We start from the raw sequence: 22842 nt of genomic DNA on the forward strand, positions 1-22842 counted from the left end.
TGTTGTTGGAGTCTGTTTGAGAGTATTTTGTTGAGGATTTTTGCATCTATATTCATCAGTGATATTGGTCTGTAATTTTCGGTTTTTGTAGTATCTTTGTCTGGTTTTGGTATTAGGGTGATGGTGGCCTTGTAGAATGAGTTTGGGAGTGTTCCTTCCTCTGCAGTTTTTTGGAAGAATTTGAGAAGGATGGGTGTTAGCTCTTCTCTAAATGCTTTATAGAATTCACCTGTGAAGCCATCTGGACCTAGATGTCTGTTTGTTGGAAGATTTTTTTTTTTTTTAATTTTTATTTATTTATTTATTTATTTTTGGCTGTGTTGGGTCCTCGTTTCTGTGCGAGGGCTTTCTCTAGTTGCGGCAAGTGGGGGCCACTCTTCATCGCAGTGCGCGGGCCTCTCACTGTCGCGGCCTCTCTTGTTGCGGAGCACAGGCTCCAGACGCGCAGGCTCAGTAGTTGTGGCTCACGGGCCTAGTTGCTCCACGGCATGTGGGATCTTCCCAGACCAGGTCTCGAACCCGTGTCCCCTGCATCGGCAGGCAGATTCTCAACCACTGCGCCACCAAGGAAGCCCTGTTGGAAGATTTTTAATCACAGTTTCAATTTCATTACTTGGTCTGTTCATATTTTCTATTTCTTCCTGATTCAGTCTTGGAAGGTTATACCTTTCTAAGCATTTCTTCCAGGTCGTCCATTTTATTGGCATAGAGTTGCTTGTAGTAGTTTCTTAGGATGCTTTGTATTTCTGCGGTGGCCATTGTAACTTCTCCTTTTTCATTTCTAATTTTATTGACTTGAGTCCTCTCCCTACTTTTCTTGGTGAGTCTGGCTAAAGATTTATCAATTTTGTTTATCTTCTCAAAGAACCAGCTTTTAGTTTTATTGATTTTTGCTATTGTTTTCTTTGTTTCTATGTCATTTATTTCTGCTCTGATCTTTGCGATTTCTTTCCTTCTACTAACTTTGGGTTTTGTTTGTTCTGCATTCTCTAGTTCCTTTAGGTGTACGGTTAGTTTGTTTATTTAAGATGTTTCTTGTTTCTTGAGGTAGGATTGTATTGCTATAAACTTCCCTCTTAGAACTGCTTTTGCTGCATCTCATAGGTTTTGGATCATGGTGTTTTCGTTGTCATTTGTCTCTAGGTATTTTTTGATTTCCTCTTTGATTTCTTCAGTGATCTCTTGGTTATTTAGTAATGTATTGTTTAGCCTCCATGTGTTTGTGTTTTTTACGTTTTTTCTCCTGTAATTGATTTTTAATCTCATAGCACTGTGGTCAGAAAAGATGCTTGATATGATTTCAGTTTTCTTAAATATACCGAGGCTTGATTTGTGACCCAAGATGTGATCTATCCTGGAGAATGTTCTGTGTGCACTTGAGAAGAAAGTGTAATCTGCTGTTTTTGGGTGGAATGTCCTATAAATATCAATGAAATCTCTCTGGTCTATTGTATCATTTAAAGTTTGTGTTTCCTTATTAATTTGCTGTCTGGACGATCTCTCCATTGGTGTAAGTGAGGTGTTAAAGTCCCCCACTATTATTGTGTTACTGTTGATTTCCTCATTTATAGCTGTTAGCATTTGCCTTATGTATTGAGGTGCTCCTATGTTGGGTGCATATATATTTATAATTGTTATATCTTCTTCTTGGATTGATCCCTTGATCATTATGTAGTGTCCTTCCTTGTCTCATAACATTCTTTATTTTAAAGTCTATTTTATCTGATATGAGTATTGTTTCTCCAGCTTTCTTTTGATTTCCATTTGCATGGAATATCTTTTTCCATCCCCTCACTTTCAGTCTGTATGTATCCCTAGGTCTGAAGTGGGTCTCTTGTAGACAGCATATATATGGGTCTTATTTTTGTATCGATTCAGTGAGCCTGTGTCTTTTGGTTGGAGCATTTAATCCATTCACTTTTAAGGTAATTATCGATATGTATTTTCCTATTACCATTTTCTTAATTGTTTTGAGTTTGTTTTTGTAGGTCCTTTTCTTCTCTTGTGTTTCCCACTTAGAGAAGTTCCTTTAGCATTTGTTGTAGAGCTGGTTTGGTGGTGCTGAATTCTCTTAGCTTTTGCTTGTCTGTAAAGCTTTCAATTTCTCTACTGAATGTGAATGTGATCCTTGCCGGGTAGAGTAATCTTGGTTGTACGTTCTTCCCTTTCATCACTTTAAATATATCGTGCCACTCCCTTCTGGCTTGTAGAGTTTCTGCTGAGAAATCAGCTGTTAACCTTATGAGACTTCCCTTGTATGTTATTTGTTCTTTTTCCCTTGTTGCTTTCAATAATTTTTCTTTGTCTTTAATTTTTGTCAATTTGATTACTATGTGTCTTGGCGCGTTTCTCCTTGGGTTTATCCTGTATGGGACTCTCTGCGCTTCCTGGACTTGGGCGGCTATTTCCTTTCCCATGTTGGGAAAGTTTTCGACTATAATCTCTTCAAATATTTTCTCTGGTCCTTTCTTTCTCTCTTCTCCTTCTGGGACCCCTATAATGCGAATGTTGTTGCATTTAATGTTTCCCAGAGGTCTCTTAGGCTGTCTTCATTTCTTTTCATTCTTTTTTCTTTATTCTGTTCTGCAGCAGTGAATTTCACCATTCTGTCTTCCAGGTCACTTATTCGTTCTTCTGCCCCAGTTATTCTGCTATTGATTCCTTCTAGTGTATTTTTCATTTCAGTTATTGTATTGTTCATCTCTGTTTGTTTGTTCTTTAATTCTTCTAGGTGTTTGTTCTTTAATTCTTCTAGGTCTTTATTAAGCATTTCTTGCATCCTCTCGATCTTTGCCTCCATTCTTTTTCTGAGATCCTGTATCATCTTCACTATCATTATTCTGAATTCTTTTTCTGGAAGGTTGCCTATCTCCATTTCATTTAGTTGTTTTTCTGGGGTTTTATCTTGTTCCTTCATCTGGTAAAAACTCCTGCCTTTTCATTTTGTCTATCTTTCTGTGAATGTGGTTTTCTTTCCACAGGCTGCAGAATTGTAGTTCTTCTTGCTTCTGCTGTCTGCCCTCTGGTGGATGAGGCTATCTAAGAGGCTTGTGCAAGCTTCCTGATGGGAGGGACTGGTGGTGGGTAGAGCTCTAGATCTTAAACTTTTGAGAAGACAGACCTAAGGTGTCTCTATTGGAATGTTTCGTACTCTAAGCTGCATTATCAGTTTCTGCCTCTATGTGCTTATTTCCACAATCATAATTTCTCCAGTCTTATGTCCTTGCTATCTCTTTCGTCTCTCCCCACCTCACTTCAATCAGGCCTTCACCCTGAGCACTGAAGTTGCTCTTTGTCAGGGACCCAGTGACTTCCATATTGCCATATCTTGCAGTCATCACTCCATCCTCATCCCTCTCAACCTCTCAGATACTCTTCATCACTACTGCTATCTTTGTTAAACAGTCGTCTTGACTAGTGACACTGCTCAAGCCTCAGCTGCTTTCTCCCAGTGTCTTCTCTTGGCTCCTCCTTCTCTGGTTCACCTTTCATCCAGTCCTGTGGCCTCAAAGGTTATCTCTGTGTCAAGGACTCCAAAACGTGTATCTCCACAAGTTTAGGTTTTTAAAAAGTCAGCTTTACAAATATAGAATGGGAGGAGAGGGAGGTGAAGATGAGATAGGGTACAACAGTACTATGTATAAAAAAAAATACCTGGAGGGTTTTAATTGGTTAACTGGTCATAGCTAAATATGAGTCAGTGATGTGCTTGAGACATTTTTTAAAAAATCAGTGCAAGTCTAGATGTTATGAATGGATGTATAAAGTCTAAATCAAAAGGTTTACTGAGGGACTTCCCTGGTTGTCCAGTGGTAAAGAATCTGCCTTACAATGCAGGGGTTACGGGTTCGATCCCTGGTCAGGGAACTAAGATCCCACATGCCACGAGGCAACTAAGCCCACGCGCCTCAACTGGAGAGCCTGCGTGCCACAAACTACAGAGCCCCATGCGCCCTGGAGCCTACATGCCACAACTAGAGAGAAGCGTGCGCGCTGCAAGGAAAGATCCTGCATGCCTTAACGAAGATCCCGCGTGCTGCAACTAAGACCTGATGCAGCCAAAAATAAATAAAAATAAATAAATAAATAATAGAAATAAATCTAAAAAGGAAAGGTTTACTGAGAGCCAGTTCTATTCATCTGCTTATCTGATGTTTTCTCTTGAATGTCCCAAAGATGTTTCAAATTCAAGTGGCCAAACAGATCTTGCAATTTCAGCCCAGAATTTATTTTTCCTTCAGTCGTCACTGTCTTGGTAAATGGCATTATCATTCACCTGGTTGCTCAGGCCAAAAATCAAAGAATCTTCCTTGATTACTCTCTTGTCTTTCCCTTGCCTGCACATTCAATCCATCAACATGACAGGTGGGTCCTGTCAGCTCCATCTCCACACTAGATCCCCAGAGTGTTCACTTCACTCCATTTCCAAGGCTCCAGTTTCATAACACCCAGGCCACTGCCATCTGGCACCTGGACTGCTATAGTTTTCCCCCATCCGTTATTGCTGTCACCTCTGTTTCCCCAGTTTTTTCACATAACCACCATTATGATCTTCTTTGATCACATCATTCCTCTGCCTAAAATTCATCAATGGCTTCCCATCCACAGAATAGAATCTTAATTCCTTACCACTGCCCACAAGTTCCAACACCGTCGGGTTACCACCTGCCTCTCAGACCTCCCCTCCTCGCTCCCCAAGCACACTGGTCTCTACTCTCCTTGCCTCCTAATCTTGTCCTCAGTTTATGGCCTCTGCACTCCCTGCTTCCTCTTCCTGAAACACTTCAAACCCAGATATTTGCCTGGTGGCCTCTTTGGGCATCTGTTTCTCACATCAGTGGATTTAAAGTAGGCATCTCCCACCTTATCACTGCTGCCCCCTCACTGCCTATCATTCCATCTTGTTTGGGCTTTTTTTTTTTTATAGCATTTATCACCATATGTACTTCTCTTGTTTATCTACTTGTTTATTTATGGTTCCTCAACCCCTAGGAGAATGAAAGCTCCATGAAAGCAGGACCTTCTCCCTTCTGTTCACTGAATTCCAACATGTAGAAGGGTGCCTAGGACAGAGGAAGGTCTCAGTCAGACTCTGCATGGGGAGCTCATAAAGCTTTGATTTAATGAAACAAAATGCTTCCAGTATAAACCTACCCTAAAATAATACTGCCATACTGTGAGAATCACAGAATTTTAGGGGCATTGGAGATATCTAATTTGCACCCAATAAATGCTCTAGGACCAGGAAAGCTCATTAGCTGGCCTATGTCACACAGCTAATTAGTAGAGAGCTGAAACTAGGATTCAGGTTTCTTAATTCTAGCTCTGGGCAGTTTATGCTGAGGGTGACCATATGTTTCTTTACCTGGAACCATCCATGTTTATGCTTGTTGTCCTAGCATAGTTAGTAACAGCACCCTCTTTCTCTTTCAGAAGTGTCCCAGACTGAGTGATAAATGGTCACCTAACTATATCACAGTTTCTATAATTCTGAGATAAATTGACCTCTTTGTCTACCTAAAAAGTTATAATTTAAGGAATATGGCTTCCTTGGGTCATTCATTATCTAATTTATACTTTCTTCTTATTGCTGCATAGAAATGTGTTTATAGACACTCATACATAAAAATTATAATATCTTTTGGAATATTAAGCTATTTGGTCACTTAGCTAATTAAAGCAACAACACATAATGATGTCATAAAACGATTTCATTAATAACACTTGTGATTTACCATCTTCTGATATTGTTTTTTTAGGATTCAGGCTAAAATCCCAGGCGCTAAAAGGCACACTGAGTAAATCAGTACCCCACCAGGGACTGGACACCAAGAGGAATGTCTGAAGTGGTAACAGCTCTGTCTTATATGTTACTATAAATTGATTGTTTCTCCCCCCCAGTATCATAATCTTAGAGACAAACTTTAAAACAGCTGTTTTTAGGCTGTTTCTGTACTCTTAGAATATTTGAGTCACTTGTGTCAAGCACTAAAGCATAGAGAAAAGTGTATTAGATGTGGTTTTTAATTTTGTGTTGCTAAAAAAAAGTGCATGATGGTGAGAACCCAAGTTATCTTTCCTTCGTCGGTGTTCTTCTCTCTGCAATGCTTCTGTAGCTTCTCATGTTCCCTGTGGCTAGGCCTTTCCTGCCCAGTGCACTGATGCAATAGTGGAAATCGCTTATATGTCCTTGGGTTGTTGCTTGGATTAATCTTTAATAACAATATATAGACTTGTAGATCGATGTTTAAGTGTTTTTCCAACACCCACAACATAAAAATAAAAACAAGTCGACCGTACTTAGGGTAATCAGTTTTGTATAACTTAAAATAATTAAATAAACAAATAAACCCAAAACAAACATGCAGTACTTTTGTTGTGTGAGACTGACGGGCTGATTTACATGTATGGTAACTAAAAAGTACCAGCATGTTAACTTTATTACAATTTGTATTACTTTCTCTGTAGTTCCTAATGGACTTAATTATGGACTCTGGATATTTGCACTTAATGTACTTGATACTGAATGCATAAATAAATGTTACTAAATGTAGAAACTTCTCCCTCTCTTCTCATGATCTCACCAGAAAATGCAAAAGCTCTAAGAAATAAAATCTCCTGTGAACGTGCTGGGAAGTCTGAGGCCACGTGCTCACTTTACTCCTGTGTCCAGGACCACATAGTCCAACTCCAACATAGTATATGGCTCCTTTGGGTTATTAATAGAAATCACTGGAGGCTGGTAAAACTGGAAAACACCCTTAATATTGTACTCTGTGAGGTTTATGCAGATAATTTAAATAGTTTTTTAAAAACTTGAAAGTTATATAAATCCTTTCATAAACTTCTTATAATAATATGCAACACAATACTGTCATAAAACAATTATAATTGCTATGAACTCACTGTTTTGGTAATTATTTGTGGAGCACCTACTGTGTGCCAAGCACTCAGAACAGGGCTGTGAATAAGAGAGATAGTCACTCCTGCCCTCACCAAGCTAAGTCTTCTAAGGATTGTTCACTACTTTTTGCAGAAGTCCAATTGCCTATGTTATTTCACTGTTAAAGTCAAATGTCAAAGATGATGAGGTAGAAGTGGATGAAAGTAATAGCAAAAGGAGAAATAAAAATTAGAGAGAAAAGGATAGTTACTTAAAAAAAGCTGCCTTTGACCAGTTTTGGACTTGGGTTCAATGAGTACTCATGGAGTTACCCTTCTGTGCAAAGTATTGTGATGACAACACAGCTAACTAGCTGGACACTGTGCCAACAGCCAAGACTGGGGGTGATGGGAGATGGCTATGTGGAAATGCTCACTAAGTAAAAGGCAGCATGAAATAAGAGCTGCAATGTAAGACTAGAGCAACAAAGAAGGATTCTCAGAGGTGGACTTTGGGGCTGGGTTCTGATTTGGCTTTTTCCAGAGGGAGAAGGTTCATCCCAGTATGAAGAAAGAACATGGACTAAGGTGCTATGACATGGAGGCGCATGGCATATGCAGAGAACAGTGAGTAATACGCTGAATTGTGCTGTAAAGTGCTTGGGTGGGAATGTAGTGCCAGGCAAGGCTGAAAGGGTGGGTTGAACCACACTAAAAAGAAACTTGAATGTTAAGGATTTTGTGCTCTATTTTTTAGATCTCAGAGAGTCGCACAGACACAATGAGGATGTATGATACTGGAGATTAGAAGAATATAGGAGATAATTGTGACATAACTAACAGCAGACAGGTGACAAATGAATGACAAGGCTTCTACTAAGGTAGCTGAGAATACAAAGGATATATTCACCTGTCCCTGATCCTCTATATCAACCCAACATGCCTAGCACCCACTGTGCACAGAGGAGCCGCTAAGAGAGATGACATGGAGGGGGATGGGACTGGAGTTGGTGATTGACTACATGTGGGAGTTCAAGACCAAGGCTGTCCCTGAGAGTGAGTGCCTCCTTAAATTCTGCACCCTAGGCAGCTTGCTTACCTCACCCTAACCCCAGCTCTGTCAAAGACTAGCTGATTAGGAGAGTGCAGTACCATTTTTCAGGTTAGAAAGCCCAGAAGAGCTTGTCTGGGGAAGGAAGATAATAAGCTTGGTTTGGTGCTTGCTATTTTTTATGGTTACTAGATATAGAAGAGGAGTGTGTGTGTGTGTGTTTGTGTTTCAGTGTACAACCTTTGAGATAAAGTTTCTTCTAAATGGCTTTATTGTGTCAAATTAACCTTCTTCAAGGTCTGCATGTGCAGCATTTGCCTCCCTCCGGAGAGCCCAGAATTCCTTTCATAAGCAGCTGCTCATTCAGAGGATCTAATGAGGAATTCTGTTTGCTAGCAGTGGTGAAGAAAGTTTCCTGAGGAAACTCCAGCCTGACAAAATGATAGGTATGGATGCAGAATTTTAACAAATGGAACACGGGGCACATATGATCCTGCTTTTACAGGAAGCATCAGTCAGAATGATATTTGAGATGATGGAAATAATGTGAGGACCCAATGCCCAGGTAAGAAGCAGACCAAGGATAGAGCCCTCAGGGACACAGAGTGAGTGAGGTTATCCTGAAAATAGTGAACAGTAGAAGATTCTTATAGCCTACACATGAGTTAAGCAAGCAGGGGGTGAGTAGGTGAAGAAGCTGTGGTATGTTTTATGGATCATTTCAGGAAAAAGGGAGTAGGATAGTTGTATATTCTCTGCGCTTTCCCCACCTTTATCAGTTTCCTTGTATTGCCCTAACAAAGTACCAAACACTGGATGACTTAAAATGACAGATAATGAGGGTGGGAGAGAGACGCAAGAGGGAGGGGATATGGGGATATATGTATACGTATAGCTGATTCACTTTGTTAAACAACAGAAACTAACACAACATTGTAAAGCAATTATACTCCAATAAAGATGTTGAAAAATATATATTAAAAAAAAAAAGTTTTTAAAAAAATGACAGAAATTTATTCTGGCACAGTTCTGGTGGTTAAAAGTCCAAAACCAAGGTGTTGGCAGAGCCGTGCTCTCTCTGATAGCTCTAGGGGAGGATTCTTCCTTGCCTCTTCTAGCTTCTGGTGGTTGCCAGCAGTCCATGGCATTCCTTGGCTTGTAGATGCATCACTCCAGGCACAAGGCCATCTTCTCACTGTGTGTCTTCACATCATCTTCCCTCTGTGTACAAATTTTCCCTTTTCATAAGGACACCAGTCATATGGATTAGGGCCCCCAATGACCTCATTTTAACTTGATTGGTCTGTAAAGATCCTGTTTCCAAATAAGCTCACATTCTGGGGTTTGGGACTTCAACGTATCTTTTATTGGGGCCACAGTTCAACTCATAGAACCCCCTGAGCCTCATGCTGGCCCTTACACCACTGTGAAGATTTTTCCTTCTGTGCAGAGCCCAGCTCTGTTTCCCCAGTTGTTTCTCACTGTAAGGAATTACTGCTGAGAAGTAGTGGGACAGCTCCTCCTTTACCAAAGTGTACTTGAGTGTAGCCGAGTGTTGGGCCTTGCTTCACTATTATGGGGTTCCAGCAACTGCCACTTTGTCATTGAATAGGGCAGCTTCAGGCGTCTGAACTTTAGCACTCTCTTCTGAGTGTAGGGAGTGTGTGGGACATACAGTAGACCCCACTGCGGTTTGGCATCAGCCAGTGTGGTTGTGGTTAAGGAGCAATAACCAAACTCTGTAGATCTGGGCAAAGGACCTTTTTCTCTTCACACTCCAACCTTCTTCTCTAGTGCTTTATATTGGCACCAATCTCAAGCTCCTCACTATGATTTTTTTCTTTAAATTTTTTCTTTAGTTCAGTACATTCAATATTACAGAATTAATTTGGCTGGCCACATTTTCTTTGATGAGTAAATTGAAATGAATTATTTTGTATCCTGTGTCCCAGTTGCCTTTTAAAAGAATCCTGCTGGAATTAGTTCTCTCTGGTTGCTCCCCAATATGCTAAAGTGAGTTTTGCAAGTAGAAATGAAAGGACACTAAATGGCAAGATGAGAATATAAAGTACGAAGTTTGTTGGTAAAGTAGACTTTAAGTCAAAACTGTGTTTGGGGGACTTCCCTGGTGTTGCAGTGGTTAAGAATCCACCTGCCAATGCAGGGGATACGGGTTTGATCCCTGGTCCAGGAAGATCCCACATGCCGCGGAGCAACTGAGCCCATGTGCCACAACTACTGAGCCTGCACTCTAGAGCCCATGAACTACAACTACTGAGCCTGCGTGCCACAACTACTGAAGCCTGCATGCCTAGAGCCTGCACTCCACAACAAGAGAAGCCCCTGCAATGAGAAGCCTGCACACCACAATGAAGAGTAGCCCCCGCTCACCACAACTAGAGAAAGCCCGTGTGCAGCAACAAAGACCCAACGCAGCCAAAAATAAAAATAAAATAAATAAATAAATTGATTTTTTTAAAAAACTGTGTTTGGAGACAAAGAATGTATTACATAATGATAAAAGGGTCAATTCAACAGGAAGATATAACGATTGTAAATATATACGCATCCAACTTTAGAACACCTAAGTATATAAAACAAATATTGACAAATCTGAATGAAGAAATTTACAACAATACAATACAATAATAGGAGGAGACTTCAACACCTCACATTCAATAATGGATAGACATCCAGACAGAAAGACTGATAAAGAAATAGTGGACTTGAACAACATTAGAGGTCAACTGGACCTAACAGACATATACAACTTTTACCCAACAGCAGAGGAATACACATTCTTCTCAAGTGCACATGGAATATTCTCCATGATAGATCACATGTTAGGTCACAAAACAACTCTTAACAAATTTAATAAAATAGAAATTATATCATGTATCTTTTGGACCACAATGGAATGAAGCTAGAAATCAGTAACAGAAAGAAAATGTGGAAAATTCATAAACACATGGAAATTAAATAATACACTCTTGAACAACCACTGGATCAAAAGGGAATTAAAAAAATTTCTCATGAAAAATGAAAACAAAAACACAAATTACCAAAACTTATGGGATGCAGCAAAGGCAGTACTAAGGAAAGTTTATGGTGATAAGCACCTACATTAAAAAAGAAGATGTCAAATAAATGATGTAACTTTACACCCCAAGGAACTAAAAAAGAACAAACTAAATCTAAAGTTAGAAGAAGGAAGGAAATAAAGATTGGAGCAGAAATAAGTCAAATAGAGAATAGAAAAACAATTTTTAAAAATCAACAAAACTAAGTTTGTTTTTCAAAAAATAAAATTGACAAACACTTAGCTAGATAAAAAAGAAAAAAAGAGAAAAGACATGAAATCAGAAACAAAAGAGACATTACAATAGAAGCTTCAGAAATAAAAAGGATCATAAGAGACTATTATGAACAATTATATGCACACCAATTGGATAACAAAGGAGAAATGGATAAATTTCTAGAAACACACAACCTACCAAGACTTTATCAAGAAGAAATAGAATGCCTAAACAGACCAATAACAAATAAGGAGATTGATTTAGTAATCAAAAACCCCCTAATAAAGAAAAGCACAGGACCAGATGGCTTCATAGCTGAATTCTACTAAACATCTAAAGAAGAATGAATACCAATCCTTCTTAAACTCTTCCAAAAACTAGAAGTAGAGAGAATACTTTCAGACTCATTTTATGAGGCCAGCATTGCCCTGATACAAAAGCCAAATAAAGACACAAGAAAAGAAAACTACAAGCCAATATCTCTGATGAACATAGATGCAGAAATCCTCAATAAAATACTAGCAAACTGAATTCAACAGCATCATCAAAAAGATTATACACCATGACCAAGTAGGATTTATCCCTGGGATACGAGTTTAGTTCAACATATGCAAATCAATCAATGTGATACCCCACATTAACAGAATAAAAGATAAAAATCACATGAGCTTCTCAGATGCAGAGAAAGCATTTGACAAAGATCAACATCCATTCATGATAAAAATTCTCAACAAAATAGGTATAAAAGGAAATTTCTTCAACATAATAAAGGCCGTTTATGAAAAGCCCACAGCTAACATCATAATCAATGGCAAAAACTGAAACCTCTTCCTCTAAGATCTGATGCCCACTCTTACCACTTATATTTAACCTAGTACTGGAAGTACTAGCAAGAGCAATCACACAAGGAAAAGAAATAAAAGGCATCCAAAGCAGAATAGAAGAAGTAAAATTATCTCTATTTGCAGATGACATGATCCTGTATGTAGAAAACCCTAAAGATTACACACACACACACACACACACACATTGTTAGAACTAAAAAACAAATACAGTAAAGTTGCAGGATACAAAGTCAACATCCAAAAATTAGTTGTATTTCTTTACATCAACATTGATCTATCCAAAAAGGAAATCAAGAAAACAATCCCATTTACAGTAGCATCAAAAAGAATAAAATACCTAGGAATAAATTTAACTAAGGAGGTGAAAGTTCTGTGCACGGAATACTATAAGACATTGATGAAAGAAATTGATGAAGACCCAAATAAATGGATACTCATGTTCATGGATTGGAAGAATTGATATTGTTAAAATGTACATAATACCCAAAGTGATATACAGATTTAGTGCAATCCCTATCAAAAGTCCAGTGGCATTTTTCACAGAAATAGAATGCAATGGAATCACAAACCCTGAATACCTTAAGCAATCTTGAGAAGGAAGAACAGAGTTGAGGGTATCATGCTCCCTGATTTCAAACTATACTAGAAATCTATGGTAATTAGAACAGTATGATACTGGCATAAAAATAGACATATAGGGCTTCCCTGGTGGCGCAGTGGTTAAGAATCCGCCTGTCAATGCAGGGGACACGGGTTCAAGCCCTGGTTCGGGAAGATCCCACATGCTGCAGAGCAGCTAAGCCCGTGTGCCGCAACTACTGAAGCCCACGCGCCTAGAGCCCCTGTTCCACAACAAGAGAAGCCACTGCAATGAGAAGCCCGCGCACCACAACGAAGAGTAGCCCCCACTCACCACAACTAGAGCAAGCCCATACACAGCAACAAAGACCCAACACAGCCAAAAATAAATAAATAAATTAAATAAATTTAAAAAAAAAAAGACATATAGACCAATGGAACAGAATAGAGAGCCCAGAAATAAATCCATGCATATATGGTCAACCAATTTGCAACAATAGAATCTAGCTCATGTCTTTGCTTCCTCTAAGTGGGAGACAACAGCCAGATGTTTGCTACAAAAAAATGTATTTCCAACAGAATAAGTGGAACTTTCTTCAGGGACTCTATTATATTCTTTTAGGTTACCCACATGAACTCATTTGGGTACCCAGTTCATGGTAGAATTTTTAATCTCCATTGGGAAGAATAGTGCTAAACCAAGAGCAATTCTTTCCTGGCCTTTATAGAGTTTTTTCTTAACAAGTAAAGTGCATTTATTTATTTTCTTTTTTATAAAAATTTACCCTATTTTAAATTTTATTCTCTAATTCCTAAATTGGTTATTACATTAAATGTATTTAGCCAGTTAACTAATTATTTTATAATTTAGCTGCATGATTTATAAGTCAATAAGGTTACTTTGAAGCTATTAAAATGAAACTTGTTAACAATAATATAGCACCATTGAACCAGACACTGTGCCTGGTGGGCTCTTTACAAACATGACTTCTAATCCTCAGAATTTCAAAATCCTGCATGATTAATATTTTTATTTTTATTGTCCAAATGAGGAAACTGAATGTCAAGATGTTTAAATAACTGGCACAAGTTTACATAACTAGTAAGTGATGAAACAAGGACTTGGATCACTATTTGTCTGATTTTGAGGCCTGGGCTCTTTCCACTGAGAACATCGCCTTTCCTGTGTTTCTCTGCCCCCTCACTACAATCTCTAACTCAGGAGCAATGCTGCCTCAGCAAGACTATTTGATTGCTAGTAATAAAAACTCAAGTGAAGTATATTAATTATAAACAGGCATAACACAAGGGAGTCCAAGGACTTAACTACAGGAGGTTGAGTATTTTTCCAAACATACAATTTTGCTGCTTTGACCTTTGTAGTTAAAGACAAAAGTGCTTAAATCCAGGTATTACCTAACAACCCTGCCATGAATAGAGGCAGTAAAGAAGAGTGCACAAATCTTCAAGATATCATGGCTTAATTTTATATACAAATTCATCCTGAACCAGAATGAATTCACAGTGGAACAGGAAAAAAAAAACAAAAACTGTTATGTTGGAGCCACGGTGACAATTCATTCTTCAACTCCAGAAGCTCACTGATCTTGCAGAGCTGGGAATCCGAAGTTCTCATTAACTGAAATCATGGTTAAATAAGAGTTATCATTTAAAAGTAATTATTAAGGAATAATTCTGATGTAATAAAATTCACTTAGAAGCAAACGTTATGTGCAACTTAATCTGGTGGTTCACAATGTTCTTCAGGGTCTTGTAATGGTAATGATCAGTAAGACTTTTATGAATGTCAGTTCTTGCTGTACCAGCCTACATATAAAAGGGGTGTGAGACCCTGAGGAAGTTGCCTTTTTCTCCAGTATTTTTCTTTTTTCTACTAAAACCTAAACTGCAGGAGATTTTGAGCTCTATATTTAAAAAACTTCTGAGCACATGAATCTTTCCTGTTATCCATTTCAACAATATCTGAAGCATCTATTATGTGAAAATTGCTATGCTAAGTGCTACAGGAGATTAAAAAATGAGTAAAACACAGTTCCCACTTTTAAGGAGTTCATAGTATAGCGATCACAACAATAAATATATGGAGTTGTTTGTTTTGTTCCAGGCATTGTTTTAAACACTTTAAAGTGTTTATTAATTTATTTAATTCTCAAGACTACCCTAAATTAAGGCCTCATTTACAGATGAGAAAACTGAGGTGTAAATGCTACACAGCTATTTAGTAATAAGACTATCACACAGAAAACTATTAGACCACTTAGCCTACAATTACTAACCATAAAAAAATTTGAATAAAGTGCTCTGGAAGTACTGAGATTATTGGGATCAAGAAAAAAATTTGTGGATGATACAGCTTTTCAGATGGGCTGACAATACAAGTATGTTTTCAATAGGCAGAAAAACCACCTGCAATGCAGATTTTGATTCTGAACTGGTTGAATTTGACATGCTGGCAGCATAGGCTGATGAGAATGTTTAGTCTAGTCTACAAGATTAATTCTTAGAGGAGAGATCGGGCAGGAGATACAACCTGAGAGTTATTTGTGTAGATTCAACTCTATTCAAGGGAAGGGTTAAGAGAGCCTGAAGAGAAGACCAAGGATGGAGCCCAGGCAGCATGCCCAAGGAAGCCAGCAAAAGAATGAAGAAGAAAAAGCAAGAACCAATTAGGAGGTGAGTTTCTAAAGAAGGGTTGGTGAGAGCTGGGTAATTGTGTCAAATACTGCAGGAAAGGGGATGTGTGGGATCGGGGCTTGAGAAAAGTCCATTAGAAGATGAGGAGGTAATTTAGAATTCAGGGTGAAGGGATGCATTATAGCCAAGATGTAGACCACACTTTCAAGAAGTTTGGTAATTGAGAGGTAGGGTGGCCGAAGGGTTGAGGAAAGGCATGAATTTAGGAAGAGATAACTGGGCATGAGGTCGGAGGAAGACACAGGTGAGGGAGGAGCTAATTGAGGAAGGTCCTTGAGGAGGTGGGAAGGAATGGGATTCAGAATTGCCATGGCTTGTATTTTTACTTTCCCAAATAAGCTCTGGAAATTCTCCACTGCAACCATATATGCAGGAAATGGTCAGCCAGCATTAATCTGACATTTTCTAAATTTGTTAAAGGAAAAAAAAAGAGAAAGATTTTTAAATCAAATGGAGAGTACTTACTCCAATTATCTTTACCAAATTGTCTTCATATGAATTACCTTATCTATTCTTCAAAAATAAGAGTTAACTAAAATGAGAAAAAATAAGGAAAATAAGAATACTGCTCCTGAAAGATCGTGAATGTTAGAAAAGTCTATAAAAATGCTAAGTAAGCATTAACAATCATCCCCTGCTACCTTTCTAAAAGAGGATACCATTCGAAACGTCAGTGACTTAAGTTAATAATAGTAAAAAATAAGACATTCTTGCTAAATATGGCATGGGTTGTTTCAGGCCCAATTTAGTTTCTGATTACTCTGCAGATGCTCATTTGAAAAAATCAGATTGCCGTCATTGATAATGATATTCTGTCCTGTGATAAAATGTTACCTTAGGCAAAATGAAATACTGACTGAATATTTGATGATATTTAGGAATTATTGTTAGTTTTGTTCAAATGTAATAAAGTATTGTGGTGGGTAAAAAAAAAAAAAAAAATGTTACCTTAGGCAAAAATAAACTGAATTACCGTGCAGCTGCCAGCAGGGAGCAGCTTAATCTCTGCTCTCAGCAGCATTGCCCGCAGCATAAAACCCAAACTCCTGAGCTTGGAATTCAAGGATCTTTGTAGTGAAATCACAACCTAAATTTCTGACTGAGCTCCTGCTTTTCCTCTGCATTCACCCCATGCCCACTGGCACACCTCCATGGCTCTGCTGACATCCTGTGTAGTCCAGAGCACTCCTTACCCCAGCCCCAATCCCCTGCCCTGGTCACAAAGCCACAATGCAGCTCTAGCATAGCAGACAGTGCCCCAGTCCTGGAGTCAGAAGGACTGCTCTGCCATTGTCCAACTTTAAGGGCCTGACCCGAAGTTATCCCCAAGGTCATTGAAGCTCTCATCTTGGGGTGATTTTCTGAAAAATAGGGTAATCATAATAATTCACCCCAGAGAGTTATGATAAAGATTAAGTAAGGCATGGAAACAGTTACAAAACGTACATTTTCTAAAACCACAAACTGCTTTGCAGGTGTGCTTCAAAACCTACCCTTCTTTTTCACCTTCAAGGCCATTTTCTTGAAAACAGGGGTCAAATCTTGTCCATGTGTTTAGTCAAAGCACTGATAAGAGTGTCTGGTATGTAATAAAGCTCAATACATGCTGAGTGGATTCATCAGAGAAAGTGAACTTTTAGGGGAAACAAGAGGAAAGGAGGCTCTCATGAGAGTAGACAGCTGACTTCTCCAGATTCTTACCCCTTCTGTCTCCCCTTCCTCCTCTTATTTCTCTTTCCTCTTTTTGCCTTGTCTCTCTGACCTCTTTCTCTCCTCCACTAAGAGAATAATAAAAGAAGGCTGACTCCTTCTCACCACTATGTCTCCCTTCCTCAGAGAGGCCTTCTCTGGTGCCACCTATGGGTCTCTTTTTTATAAGCTCAGTGCCCAGCACAATGCCCAGCACACAGAAGGCACAACCCAAACACGTAAACCAATGAGTCCAATGCCAACACACGTGAGGCCGTGCCTTTCTCTGGTAACCTGGCGGGCATCTTTCTCTGCAGAGACTCGGCCTCGGAACCTCCCTAACTGAGCACTCCAGGCAGTCGCTGCTATCCAGCAGAAATAACATGGAAATAAAACCAATTTCCCATCTCTGGGACAGCAACTGTTGATTTAATTGCAGTAATTGTCACTAAGGGTTGAATGACCAAGAGGTTTAAGGAAGGCAAGGGATGCAGAAAGGACATTAACATCTGTATTTCAGAAGAAATGTTTCTTATTTTCCATTTAGTAGAAATAAAAGATGGGAAATAGCACGTACTCTATGGTAAGCACATCATTATTCTACGTAAGCTTCATAATCCCAGGATGTAAAATCCAATTTTACGGATGAAGAATGGAGATTGAGGTTAACTACCTGAGCCAATCAAAAACCACCAGCAAATGATGCAATGGGCATTTGACTCAAATCTGTTTAGCCCCAAGCAATTGCTGATTACAGATAAAAACTAGTCAAGAGACAGAGTTGAAAAGGAGGCTCCTTATCAGGTGTTATTACAAACAGTGACATGGTCTGCCCTTTTTTGGAGACACCGCCCTATCCTTGTTTGGCATAACTCCATCAGGGACACTAATCCATCTGTTTGCTTCTCTAACCATCTGGCATTACCTAGAGGACATGCTGTTCCTGCCATTCTACCACAAATGACCGTGTGATGGAGTCGCAGGAACTAAGAATCGCAGCCTGATCACAAGACAGGTACTTCAGAAGCTGTGAGAAGCCCAAGGGGTATGGAATCTTTGTCTAATGTATAACCATCTTGCAGACATAGGCATAAAGCCAATATGAAGGCTTAAAAGGTACCCAATGGGCAAGGATCAAGAACGCCTTTCTATTTAATGCTAAAAGCGTCACTGATTCCTTTACCACCCCTAGGAAAGGCCCACCCAGCCAGCTGGTTTAGACCTAATGTTGGGGCTGACAAATATTAGTTCAGAGAATGAATGTGTGTCTGACATTCCATGAGTAACCGTCCAACTGTTCTGAAGCCTCTTCTCTCCTGCCACCCCCACAGAAGCTGGAAATGCAGATACCCCTTGGCCTAACCTCCCTTTCATGGGTGACCTTGTGATCTAGTACTAGCCATTGAGACATAAAAGGAAGTGTGTAGGACTCTGGACAGATTTCCTTCCCTGATGAAAGGGAGGAGGGGCTTCTACAGGTGGACACTTTCCACTCCTTTCCACTTTGTACAAGAGCATGAGGTCTGGGGCTACAGTAGCCATTTGTGACCATGAAGCAACAAGCCTGAAGATGAAACACAATCTGCAAAAGATGGCAAGGCATTAAGATAAGAAAATCCTACTGACCAACCATGATGGGGAGGCAGGGCCGTGTGCCCATATTAGGCCCTTTACTTGGTACTGGTAGGGTCAGAGTGAGGAAGACAGAGACTCTATTTTCTTGAATTCTTACTTCTCAGGAGGATTTGAGCATGGTCCAATACTGAACCATCAGAGATGCCGAAATGCTGAGCACAAAGCACTGAAACATGCAACTACTTCCTATATGTGAGATGTTTAACACATCACAGAGACTGGGACCTTGGCTTGGTCTAACCCCGGGTCTAGAAACACAACCAAGAAGTTGAGGCTTTCTCTAGAGGTACTAGATTTATGCAGAGGCAGGAACAAGAGCAATGTCATCGTCAAATACCACATAAACCTCAAATACTGTAGAAACTGCAAATACGCCTGAATACAGTGTTGTATACGTTCCTTTGCAAGTAGGGGTCAAACTCATGCAGCAGTTGGGTTCTCCTGGCCCTGTCAGCAGCAGGGGAAACAGAAGCAAACTTGCTTATCATAACTTAAAAATCAGTGTCAGCATGGGACTGGGGTATTCTAATATGCTGTTCTGCTACTGATCAAAAGTCTGCCTGAAAAATATTGACTGGAAGAGAAAAGTATCTGTTCTGTTACCAGAGTAAAAAGGAAACGTGAGAGAAGTAGGACATGACTTTTGGCCCAGTGAACACCATCTATGGCTACTGAAGGATCAGAAAGCTTTTTTTATACTCTCAACTATTTTGCTTGTCTATCTTCTGTATCTTTTTAAAGTTTTTTTTTTAATTTAAAAAAAAAAAAAAGCTTTACTTTCTTTTCTGATTACAAAGGTATACATGCAATGTCCTCTCAGGGATTGGCCTCACTCATAGACAGTGGAGAGCAACGTGATCCAGATGAGGTGATGAGTAGGAATAATATTCTGGTGGCAGCAGAAAGGTTGGCTTAGGGCAGTCCAGTCCAGGTAGTTCAAGAAGAGAGGAATTTATCACAGGAAATATGCTACAAGGGCTATAGAAACCAAAGGGAAGTTACATAATGAAGATCCCAGACACCAGAAAGCTGCCACAAACCTGTACAGTGCCCACATGCCTGCACTCACTGATAAGCAGCTGGAGACAGCTGGAGGCACCAATTCCCACTCCTGCCACCCCTGGAGCCACCCAAACTGCTGGGATGCAGTCAACTGTGGTGGCCTGAAACTGCCATTCCAGGAGACGAACAGAATGGCTTCTTTGCCAGCTAATCTCCCACCAGTGTCTCCAACCAGCTGACAAGTGTGTCTGAGGAATGTGGTTCCTAGGTATCCTCCCCCTGCCTCACAGAGAAAAGCACGGAAGGGCAGGGATGGATCTGAATGCCAAATCTTGCAAAAGAGGGGACCCAGGAGAGTGTTAAGAGCCAGGATATGGTTCTCCCTGGAGGAAGGAGGCTGTTGATGTACTGTGTCCTCTCCAAGGCAGTAGAGCATAGTGATTCAGGGCATAAACTCTGTGTCCTCATATGCGAAGTGGGAAATAACACCTACCTCAAAGGATTGTTATGAGGGTTAAATAGGTTACTGTAGGTAAAGTATATAGGACAGTGCCTGGAGTATAGTTCCATTCAATAAAGGATAGCTATTGTCATGTTACTTTCACTCTGATTTCAATTTTGCCATCTGTAAAGAAAACTTAAGAAGGAGGGGGTTAAATCATCTTCGCTGCTCTCTAACCAACCAGAGGAACGGGGAACTAATAGTTACACTCAATCTGATCCTGATGCAGGGCTGGATTTTGGAGACGCAGAGAAAAATAATATCCCTGCCTTCAAAGAGCTCACTGTTTGATGAGAAGGCAGAAGAAAATCACTGATTCAAGGTAAAATGTGTACAGTGCTAGAATGTATACAGGGAAAGGTCTAGAAGAGTACAGAGATGGGTATTGTAGCATAATGGAAAGATTTATACAGACTCCACTTTAAACCCAAAATTATTCTCTTGTAACCCTGGGCAATTCACTTAGTCATCCCTGCCTCAGTTTCCCTGTCTGTAAAAGTGGAGATAATGAAAGAACTTCCCTCACTAAGCCATTATGAACATTAAGGGAGCTGTACAGACAGCTGTAGTACCTAGCACAGAAATGCGTTCAAAAGTGATCATTATTATGATTCCCACGGTCCACGAGAAGTGTACAAGTGTTCAGGCACAAGTCCTGAACTAAAGAAATGGAAATGGAAGGAGGAAAGGACGGCTAAAGAGGGACTCATCCTTATAGGATCGCTTAATTATTGTGTATAAAGTTAGCGAAACTGGCGAGGCACCCACCCCAGGTGGCGCGCTGGCGCTCTGCCTCGGCGTCCTCGTTGCCCGTGGCAACCGGCAGTCCCTAACTCTGTCCTGATAGGCGCTGCGCAGGGGCAGCAAGATGGCTGTGAGCTCCTGGTCCCCACAGCTGGGGTTCGGCAGCGAGAAGGCGCTGCAGGCGGCCGCTGTCTCCACTGGCCCCTCCCTGGAATTATGCACCTTCCCCTCCACCCTGGGCTCCTCGGTCGCGGCTGCCGCCCTGGAGCAGCTCTTTGTTGTCGGTGAGAGGCCCGTGGGCTCCCGGAGGGAAGTCATCTCGGAGGTGGCGCCTAGGCGGCATTAAGCGGGAACCTTCGTGGGGAACCTCCTCCCAGAACTCAGGGCATCCCTGGTAGGGCAGAACCTTCTCTAGCTCCTTGGGGGAGAGGGGGGCGAAGGAGTGGGACCCAGGGCTCAGCTCTGTGACTTGGCCCAACTCACACTAGTAGCTGGTGACAAATCGCGGACAAATCCCTGGACTCCCAGGCCACTGACATTTGCCTGTGATTGGAGTGCCCACCTGCATTTAGATTATGTATTTAATTTCATCTTGTCCCTTCTTGCCTTTTCTTTGCAAGTTAATTTCCTCCAACACTTTGGCATGGCAAACTGGAGGATTTAACAGGTAAATAAGAAAGGAAGAAACTCCTGTTGCATTAGGCAAGCAATTGTGCATTAGGCACAAATACTTTTTATGCTAATAATTTCTTGACGCTCAGAAAGTTTGTCATAGGAGAAAAATTCATTATGCTTTCTTGCCCTGAGTGTGAGTTATAAAGTATGTAGCTCTCCAGCCCATTTGCAAGTGGGAGTACGCTTGTGCTTATTCATTCCATAGAAAAAAGGAAAAGAGACAGCAGGCAATACCTGTCCCTCCCTAACACACACTTGCTTGGAAACTCAGTAACTGATTTTTCACTTGGTTTGAGAGCTTAGTTCATTAAGAGAATCCAAGTTTTCAGGAACTGAGGGCAGAAATTGCTATTTACTCTTCTGAGAGTTGAGGATGGCCACTCAGGGCATAGACTCGAGTCACACCACTTGTGTCTGAATCCAGACTCTATAAGTGATGGGCTCTGTGACCTTGCACACATGACATGACCTCAAAAGTCTTAGATTTCTCACCTCTGAGATGGGAATCATCATGAAGTTATAAGAAACAACTTAGTTTATACATACATGTGAAACATTAAACACATCAAACTCATCCCACACATGTGGATACAGGCCTGGAATCCATTTAGACAGAATCTGTATAATGGAATGGTGACAGAGCCAAGGTGAGTAGAGCTTCCTCTGTTCCCTCTCCTCTTCCTTTTATATTTTCTTTTTCCTTCCTTCTTCCCATTCTGCATGTATCTTGCTTCCTTTGCCAACATTTTCCAAGCCTCTCTTCCCATGTGATTTCAACTTACAGTGTGTGAGAGAAAAGGCACTATCTTTCACATGTCAATGAACAAAAAGGGTTAGAAACTATCTACCTCACACGTACCAGTTTTACAAATATTTACTCTCATCCCATGATTAAAATATTGGCATGGAAGTGAAAATGACATAATGGATTTTTAAAGAATTAAATAAGTGTTGTAAAATATTACGTTTAGGATATACATATACAAATTTATATATATATGAAGACATTCTTAAACCTACACTATGGGTGTGTTATATTTATCCCTTTTATAAATATATATGGAATTTTTTTGTCTTATCCTATACAGATTCCTTCTTTCTACCATGAGTGATACAAAAATAGAATCTTAAGAGGAGTTTGTCCTCAAGAAACATAAAGTATATACCTAAATTAGTACACTGTAAAATAAGAAATAACAAGTACAAAAGAGATTCATATGATGTACT

General features: G+C 40.0%; 2 protein-coding genes and 1 long non-coding RNA gene across 5 annotated transcripts in view; 2 read left to right on the plus strand and 1 right to left on the minus strand.

The window, feature by feature from the left end:
• The window catches only part of RTN1 (reticulon 1), a 284575-nt gene extending 278018 nt beyond the window's left edge, over positions 1–6557 (plus strand). For all 3 annotated transcript variants that reach the window (XM_082450382.1, XM_082450381.1, XM_082450383.1), the window contains one exon: positions 5760–6557. In XM_082450382.1, the coding sequence (XP_082306508.1) occupies positions 5760–5802 (43 nt within the window). In that variant the 3' untranslated portion in view covers positions 5803–6557. The remainder of the gene's footprint in view (positions 1–5759) is intronic.
• On the minus strand, positions 6035–20429 carry LOC309655411. The gene is made up of 2 exons (XR_014260827.1): positions 16317–20429; positions 6035–16202 (listed from the first exon to the last, which is right to left on the minus strand). It is a non-coding gene; the product is annotated as an uncharacterized lncRNA (long non-coding RNA).
• The window catches only part of CCDC175 (coiled-coil domain containing 175), an 84369-nt gene continuing 68187 nt past the window's right edge, over positions 6661–22842 (plus strand). The window contains exons 1-2 of the mRNA XM_082450520.1: positions 6661–15347; positions 20426–21224. Coding sequence (XP_082306646.1) covers positions 21065–21224 — 160 coding nt within the window. The 5' untranslated portion in view covers positions 6661–15347; positions 20426–21064. The remainder of the gene's footprint in view (positions 15348–20425; positions 21225–22842) is intronic.

This window comes from Balaenoptera physalus, assembly GCF_965194825.1.
Source record: "Balaenoptera physalus genome assembly, chromosome: 2".
Lineage (NCBI taxonomy): Eukaryota > Metazoa > Chordata > Mammalia > Artiodactyla > Balaenopteridae > Balaenoptera > Balaenoptera physalus.